This window comes from Melampsora larici-populina (genome assembly GCF_000204055.1).
Source record: "Melampsora larici-populina 98AG31 unplaced genomic scaffold MELLAscaffold_110, whole genome shotgun sequence".
NCBI classification, from domain to species: Eukaryota; Fungi; Basidiomycota; class Pucciniomycetes; order Pucciniales; family Melampsoraceae; genus Melampsora; species Melampsora laricis-populina.
The window spans coordinates 48563-57471 of NW_006768874.1; the positions used below are offsets into that span (position 1 = coordinate 48563).

The 8909-nt window shown below is 41.8% G+C and overlaps 2 protein-coding genes across 2 annotated transcripts; one reads left to right on the top strand and one right to left on the bottom strand.

Moving 5' to 3' along the window:
• Nucleotides 1-1870: 1870 nt before the first annotated feature.
• On the top strand, nt 1871-4005 carry MELLADRAFT_118649 (uncharacterized protein; the record flags this gene model as incomplete). Its single annotated transcript, XM_007418886.1, has 3 exons — nt 1871-2275; nt 2351-2755; nt 3476-4005. 3 exons carry the CDS (start codon nt 1871-1873, stop codon nt 3662-3664), a joined length of 999 nt encoding a protein of 332 aa, XP_007418948.1.
• A 108-nt stretch (nt 4006-4113) lies between these two features.
• MELLADRAFT_114077 (uncharacterized protein) lies at nt 4114-5305 on the bottom strand (the record flags this gene model as incomplete). The annotated part of the gene is made up of 3 exons (XM_007418889.1): nt 4114-4268; nt 4441-4542; nt 5098-5305. 3 exons carry the CDS (start codon nt 5303-5305, stop codon nt 4114-4116), a joined length of 465 nt encoding a protein of 154 aa, XP_007418951.1.
• Nucleotides 5306-8909: the final 3604 nt, after the last annotated feature.

An 8909-nucleotide genomic window follows, 5' to 3' on the forward strand; every position in this document is an offset into this window, starting at 1 on the left:
TAAAACCAGGATTAAGTAGCCTGTTTGAAGCAGCTACCTGGGGACCGGCGGTACACCCATACCAGTTTTCTTCAGTGAATTGACTGAAGCTGTGGGCAACCTAAGACTAGGTCAATCATGATTGTGGAAGAAGTAGGTTTTGGCTAGTATTGTTGTTGTGTGTTAGGTGTTATGTTTTGTCTTCTGTGCTTTTTTAAGTTGGTGAATTTTGACATGTTGAACATTTGATTCCTTGAAATTTCCACGTATATTTTGTGCCAAAGTGCCAACTCAGCGGTCAAAATTGGAGTCGTGGTTAGTAAACTGTGAGAACTGGCAGAAAGTGTGGTTTTATCCCAAATACAGGGGGTTTCAGACCATTATTTGAGTTAATTTTAAAGTTTAATCCATTTTTGTCAATTTCTGACCCGGGGATTCTGAAATTTGTTTTTTTGAAATTTGATTTGGCACTTTGGCACATCTCGCATTCCGTACATAACCTACGCAAGATACGTTTTCACAGTCTGCCAACACTCCAAGTCATACGCAGCAAATACATCAATCCTTCGAACCCATCCCCGGATTGGTTACATTGGCCACTGATGCAGGCAGTAAAAGTCTTGGTGACTGATTTCCATGAAGGGCGACTCAACTGGCGTTATGCTTTGAAACAATTGGCAAAATTTGCTTTCAGCAAAGGATCAAATATAAGACATATTGTCTTTGTAACATCTAATGGTGGGCCTGCGTCAGATGAGGAGTTGGAGAATTTCTTCGCAGGTGGTAAGATTTAATGTCATTTTAGAATGCGGTTAAGTCACATTGAGATATTGGTAGGTCATATGTCTATTGGTTTTGTTTATGAATGATTGTGGATAGCTCACATCTTCTGTTGTTGTAGAACTTGGTGGATGAATTGGATATTGAAAAGATAGTAGAAGTGGACTAAAATCGAGTACTCCGTATGTAAATTCGTCATTTCAAGTTAAGCAAAGTTGTACGGAATTCTGACGTAGTGTCATACATTTGACTTATATAGGTTCATGAGTTACGTAATAGACTGCTATCCAAAATTGATGTTATGATGCGTCTCAGTAGACAGCACCATTTGATTGTACCTGTCAAAAGGCAGCTGTGAATCGAACTATGTAGAATTTTACTTGAATTGTTTTTTGTTTACAGTCTACTGCGGTGTATAGAAAGGTCGTGAAAAGGCTTTGTAATCGACGTAGTATTATGTTGTGAAGTAAGTCATGTGCTCAATTTGCAAGATGGTGTGGTGCAGCAAGACACGGAGTTTTTCTACCACATGTGTCCTGTCGTCTGACGTATGATATGAAAAGGCAAAGATTGAGCGAGCTACTGTGAATTGGGAGTTGGCATGCCTGCCAAAAGAAAAGTAATGGGTCAAGTGACAAAGTTAAGTTGTTGCACATAGACAAACTACGTAACTGAATATTGAATCAATCAAGGAGAGAATGTTATTAATAAGTAACTGATTTGGAGCCAGCTTAAGGTGGATTTCTTGTTTGATGAGAGTCCACTGTCATTGTTAAATAGCCAACTGGCAGGAAGTACATTGTTGCAACATAGTGAAACTGTAAAGTTTTGAGTTGGACTTTTTTTGCAAGTCTGCATCGCAGAGGTTCAATGAGTAGGTGTTGTCTTAGAAAAAGATACATGAATAGATTGTAATAGGCACACATCATACATTCTGAAATGTGTTGCGCCGTTTTGCTTTAGGATCAGCAAGTCAGGAGGGACAAAGAGAAATGGAAGAGATGAGTACGTAGAACATTTTAGTAAATTCATCTGTCGGGGATGCGGCGCCCGCCGCCCAATTTGGCTAGTTCTCCCTTTAATCATGCAATCCCAAAACGATGATTCCACCATGCAAACCGAAGAACCAGCCACCTCATCAAACAGCGTAGTTCTTACGACCACTGCGTTAACAGCACTTATAAACGACAGCTTGCAGCAACAGGCAGCTCAGTTTGAGACCATTGTCTCCGGTTTACAAGATCAACTCAAAGATCTCAAGGGCCTTGGCGAAACACCTAAGCGAAGCGAGAAGTCAACCTCGAAACAAACTCCAGAGACGTCATCCAAACGAGACCGCTTGAATTGTTCTTCAGCATCAACCAACTCCTATTCAACCCCAACCCCAGCTAGTAAAGCACCTCGCAAATCTAAAACTCCCGTCAAGAGCCCAGATCCACCAGCACCGTCGCCACGTCGACGTCATCCCCTTCAGCTGTGGTCAACTGAGATCGACAAGGATTTCAAATCCACTAAGGTACGTTCTTAAAATTGGAAATATACCTCATAAAACACCAAATACTCACAGCTGCATTGTATGGATAAATCACAGGATGCTTTGTTTGTCCACATCAAGGTGCTATGGGGATTGCTCAAAGCAAACGACGTTCCAGCTCCCCCCGATCCAAACCTCTTGAAGGAGTTTTATGCTCGATTTTCCAGTGTTGACCAAGTTGAATCAGTCATTGCGGACCCTCGAAGTGTTGATCTGGTGGCTCAGAATGATATTGTTACTTTAAAAGCGCTACGTAGTGGCGGAAAGGTCGGGCGTGGTATGGCCCATCTTGACCAGACCTATGTTCTTTATATTCATGGTTTATTGGCTAAAGTAGGCATCCGCGTGTGGGGTCCGGACCTCAATGATGCACCTGACTCATTGTATAACTCAGCCTGTCGAATCACCGCGTTATCATCATTTCGCCAGCTGTTGGCAACTGGCGCCTATGACTATATGAACGTAAATCAAAAGTATACGGAATCAATGTCACTTTTCATTATTACTTACAATCACTACGTACATTATTGGATGGAAGGTAAATTCAAGGCTGAGGTTAAAGAAGCTGGTCGTGCTGAAAATCAAAGCACTAAAAAGGTGATTCAAAAACATCGTCAACGAGTAAGCAGTTTTCAAATGCATTAATTCTTTATCTGTTCATCTCACTGACCAATATTCGGATGTCCTTTGCTCTTTCAGCTCAGAGACAGCCGTGTACAATTTTTGAAGGACAATTGAAAAGTGTTTCCGCCACGCTACCGAAAGCTTTGTGATGATATCCTTGCTCACAGTGACGATGAGCAAGAGCCTGGTTCCAATTTTTGTATAATCAAAACCTAACCTTATCGGTCAAAGAACGCTGGGAAATTCTGCCGAAGATTAGATATCGAGATGGCAAAAGCTGCCCAGATGTCCAAAAAACCGATCCGACGTACAGAGCGTAGATTACCCACAGTCCCACGCCCTTCAATCTTCACCAGAGTCCCAAAGGAATTACCGATCGACTTCTACAATCCAAAATGGTTCAACGAATTGAATGCCGGTCAAAAACGACTGTATCCCGATGCCACTAAGGTTGTGTTCCTACCGAACGCCGCTGAGTCTTTACTTGCAAAACAGCATCCCGACGAGACCCTTGATGATGATGAGTTCACAGCAAAATACCTTGATATATTGTCACAGCCGTATGATCAGTCAGAAAACCAATTTCAAGACTTTGAAGACAATGAGAGCAATAACTCTGATGAAGGCACGGGTGGCGATTCTACAAATGCAACCATGCGAAATGCCCAACAACCATCATCTGAATCCGACTTTTACTCCGATGGCGATTTTGGTAGCTTGTACGATGATTCTGACGATGATAATTAGGGATTTTCATTCATTCCCTGGTTCTTAAACATTTCTATAGTCTCTTTGGCTTTTCTTGTGTTTACATTTATCATTGTTCTTTCTATACTCTCGTTAATTTTGTTTTGTCCTTACCTTTTTGTGGAGACTTGTTATCCGTTTTTTTTTGTTTATACTTTCTATACTCTCGTTAACTTTGTTTGGTCCTTACCTTTTTGTCGAGACTTGTTATCCGATTTTTTTTTGTTGTTTATACTTTCTATACTCTTGTTAACTTTGTTTGGTCCTTACCTTTTTTCAAGACTAGTTATGTGATTTGTTTTTTGTTGCTTGTATATGAAATGTCACATCAGTTAAAAAGTTGAGAGAAACCATAGTGGCGGATTCATTTCATTCATGAGTGACAGCAATCAAAAAAAGAAAACACCTTTTCGTGCTGAATAGTTAAGAACAAAGACGGACGAAGTATTCTACAAGATGTCAAGTTCTGATGTGTGGTCACATGGACGCAAGATTACTCCATCTTTAGGAATTGCGTGAGTGTGATCATCTAAGAGCCTGTAAGCTGCAACCGCCGTGACTGTGTTAGGGGAAACAAAGATGGTTTGCGACTGCACTCTTCCTACTACACATTTTAATAAGAACAGCAGGTAGCGGAAGTAATGTGACGGGGATGATAGGTCCTTAGCGTACATATTTTCAATCGGATTGACAAGTAATTTGGTTTGTTTGTGGCCGGAAGGGTGAGTAAACTGATATATCTGCTTTATCATTCCAAACGATGATTTCCCACCTACCTTGTACTTGATACAGTTGTTTGGCTTGAGGACTGATACCGATACAAATTTCGATACTAGCCAGTAAGCTTTTGGAGTTGTGTATGGATGTAAGACCTGTGCCTTTGGTGGATGAGGAAGGTGATAATGATGCCGAATGTTGGGATTGTCTTTTTGAATGTGGGCCAGCAACGCATCATATGTATTTTTGTTCAATTCAATTTTTCTTTTGTTGACGGTTGGTTTTGATGCTTTGTCAGTTGGATTTTCTGAGCTGAATAAGTCTTCCATTCGATGATCCCCCAGAAGCCTCTGTAGCTGGCAGAAGCGTGTCATCATCGTTTTATCCATCTCAGCTGAGAACAAAAACAAGACGGTCATAAGCTTGTGCATAAGTATTTTAAGACAAGAGAGTGATTAACATACCCAGGTGTGTATTTGTCTGAATGTTCTGCAAGTTTCCAATCAATCGCTCTCCTGAAAACTCAGCCACCTGACTAAGAGGACCCCAACGCCTGATCTGATCCGGAATATGTAGGGCGTAATGGTGATTTGGAACGATTGTCATGTTCCCAAAGATCTTTTTTGATGTTTTCGAATATCGGCGGTAAAAACTTTCAAATTTTTCGGCATCCTTCTTTGCTACCATCTTTGCACAAACAATGTTTGTGCACTGACATAAATCCGCGATATTTAATAAAATTTGACCTTGGTTGGAATCTTCAACAATCTTATTGACATCTAACACAAAGAGCTCCAGAACAATCAGTGGAATGACATAGGCAAACAAACTGTGCCACTGTGCGGCTTTCAGCTTCCCATGTTTTGATTCTCCCAGATTTGGAGGCAGTCGGGTGATCCCGGTTGGCAATACGATATCTTGCATTTGTTTCCGAAATCGACCGATGTGATCCTGATTGAAGAGACCTCCATTCCAACCCCCATCAAGCTCCTCATCTCCGTCATCTTCCCATTCATCATCTTCAGAGTTATAATCCAAGTCTTCCTTTCGATTCCCATGACCGTCATCATAAAGAATGTGTTTTTCAGGTTTCTGAACCTTTCCATCACCCAACCTTTTGCGCTTATTAGCTTCCCCCTTCTCAAACGCTGACGGAATAACAAAGCCCCATCGATATCGAAAATGCTGGTGTAAGACACCTTCAAACCAATTATGCATGATTCCAAGCGGAAGATGCAGTACTGGATCTCGATAGGTGAGCCGATTAAATTCGGACCAGCGGATGCCAGTTTCTGTGAGTATCTCGTCTTTCCGAGCCAAGGTTTTGGCAGCCTTTGAACTTTCAGATAACTTGATGACTTCTTCTTTGTTCCTTAATTTTCCAATTTTCAAATCAGCCTTTTCTTTAGAATGGGCCCAGCACCAAGAGCAGTAATAGTTCGCTGCATGGGAAGCAAAGCCTGCTACTTTGTGCATTCCGACGATATCGCCCAATAAAGTAAGTAACCGGACACGTACTCGTCAGCCGTTAGGATACTGAGAAGTAGGAATAATGATTCCCTTGTCCAGTAAAAGAAGGTCGTCGACGGTATCTTCTAGTATGTGAGAAATTGACATCTTGTCGGGGGAATTTGGACCAGGGATAATTCCAGCCACACAGGTATTCCCTGTCAAGTTTCGCAGTGGTGGGCTGAGATTGAGACAATTATAAGCGAGAACCCCTAGGGATTGTTGTTTTCCAGATTGTTTGTTTCCACGGGGGTTGAACCAGTCAATAAAGAGGGAAAAGACTAGCTTCAGAGTAGGAGGGTCCGAGGTTGTTTCTTGAGAGATCTCGGCATCGTCCCATGAAATTTCGGAGAATCCAATCGACTGCTGTATGTCGATTATTTCTGAGCTGTTTGACTGAGATAGTTTCGTATTCCAGCTTTCAATATCGTTCTCGATTGATTTCTTGCTCAATAACCATTGGAGCCATGATGAAAACGACTGAGTGACGTATACACTGCGGGGTATACCTCTTTCGAACGGCCTCGTATTTGGTAAATTCTTAGATGCTTCTTGATTATTTTCCTTCTCATTGATTCTCTGATACATTGTTTTCATCGTGAATAAATCCTCTCCACATTCTCGAGCCTTTGGAGATTTTTTATAGTCACAAGTCCACGGAGCGTCGGAAATTGGATATAACGTGAAGCAGGTCGGGCAGCAGATACGTTCTTCAAATTCAGGGGTGATGTCAAGGTGTTTGATGATTGTACGGATGTCCTTCGGTACAAGTTTATCCTGGTCTTCAGGCGGATCGTCATGGACTTCCCGGTCTAGTCTTTCTTCTTCGCGCGCCGCGGTAAGCAGTTGAAGGATGAAATTCCGGGCTTTATGACAATTAATGCGGCTGACACCGCAGAAAAGATGAAGCCATGCAAGAAAGACATATATCAGAGTAACAGCTGATGAACATTATTTGAACAATATCAAATCAGTTATGTAGTCCATGTAAGTGAGGATTCAACGAGCTTACTGCTGCAAGAAGAGTTCTTGACCCAACGTTGTTTTACTTGGCTGGATTCATATTTCTGTGCATCTGGGCTTGCACCTCCTTGTAGATTTTCGGAGGAGGAACTGTTGGTAAGTTCATTGTCAAGATCTTTTTTGTGATGTGCGAGCTTGGTTTGTCGAGTCTTCCATTGTCCAACAACACGATGCCCGTCTTTGTTGATGCATGTCTCATTTATGCAAGTTGAGCAGGTACAGATAAGCATGGTCGAAGGGAAGTTTGATGCAAATAATCTGTCAAGTTGATCACTTTGAGGATGAGGTTGGATTACTGAGACTGTTGCAGGCCACAGCCAACTGTCGTTTCAGTTGAGCAACTGACGTTTCAGTTAAGCAACTGTCGTTCTCAAAAGGGAGGTGTCGCTAGCCGCGGCTAACTGTCGCAGCCGGAGCAGTACCGTCGCATACAGATTACATACGTGGGGCATACAGGTGGTGTTTCATACCATGTGAAACCCCAAAATGTCGCAACTCGGGATACAACAGGTCTTTGCCCACAGTGTGAGCTGGTGTGAAGTCGTTGATCTTTATTATTATTATTATTTTTTATTTTGTTATTTGTGTCACGGAGTGTGAAATCTCAAACAACTCGGGGCCAACCCTGAGCACCGGTTTGAATCCCATCTTTTCAACAAATTCGTCAATTTTGAAAAACCCCTTTCTGGAAATTCGACTTCGCCGATTATTCGAAAACAATCAAATTGTTCTCACCGGGTCCGAGTACACAATTTCCTGGAAAATCCCCACCGCCGACAAAACCATCTCCCCCCTCTCCAGTTGTAAAAGTACGCTGCGGACTCAAAATCCAAAAGTAGTAAAAAATCGAAAATTACATAACTCTGGTTATAGAGGTTGTGTAGGCGTGTACAGTACACCGCCAGGCTCCGCCAGACCTTGCGCGTCCATCTACGGGATAAACAAAGTTTGACGGGAAAAATTCGTGAAGATAGAAAATTGTTAGATTGCTCTGGTTCTTTTCGAACTGCAACAAAAGGTTGAGGGCAGCTTCACCGCACCCGTAGTTTCATCCGCTCTCACGAGTGGTGATTCTTACCCTCTCCGGCTCAGCCTACGCTACACTGCGTAGGCTACGCTACACTGCGTAGGAGTTCTACATCGGAGTTGAAGAGTATAGTGGTGTGATAGTACTCTGTGATTGAGATGAGATTTTTAATTGTTGATTTCTCAAAAATGTCCAGGCACTCAGATTCAACTTCAACCTCACCAGATCCAACAACAGCACTGGAAATATCTTTAATCCCATTATCACCTTCAAGTTTCAATTCAACAACTCAAACTCAAAGCAATGGATCAAAGCCTATCAACATATAACCTATCCTAGTTGCTAGTACATATATCAACTTTGACTGTCAATGTGATTCACAAAAGCACGAGAAGAAAAAATGTTATTGGGGATTTAGATCTTTAGACTTTGTCAAATGGAGGCTGCTTCATGGGCTGTTTGTCTCTTCTTGATCATTAGCAGCCCCTTCTGAAGGAAAGAATATGCCACAATCGTCGGAGACTCTGTAGACACATACCAACCTATAGAAAGTGGTTTCAAATGAGACAGCTACATGATCTTGCAGCATATTGACATCGAGTCTGATCCATAAACCACGCAAAAATCCATGTTACTTAACCTGAAAGCGCGAATGTGTCGAACCATGCAGTTTGAAGCTGACATGATAAGAGATGAATGGCATTTGAAACTGTCAGACTGTGAAATATGAAAATACGTCGAATCCATTTCAGTCGAGGCGTGAGACTCAGGACTCATGGACTCAGGTTTTACATGTTACTTGATAGATATCTTCATGTAACTTTGTTTTACCTATCTAAGACTTTGTCTTACATATGTTTTTATTTCTATGTAATGCAATAGCGAAACTGAAAAGTATAAGTCTCTTTTGAGATTGGTCTACCACAGTAGCCATTCGCTCATTTACTGTTTATGAGGTAATATTTACTA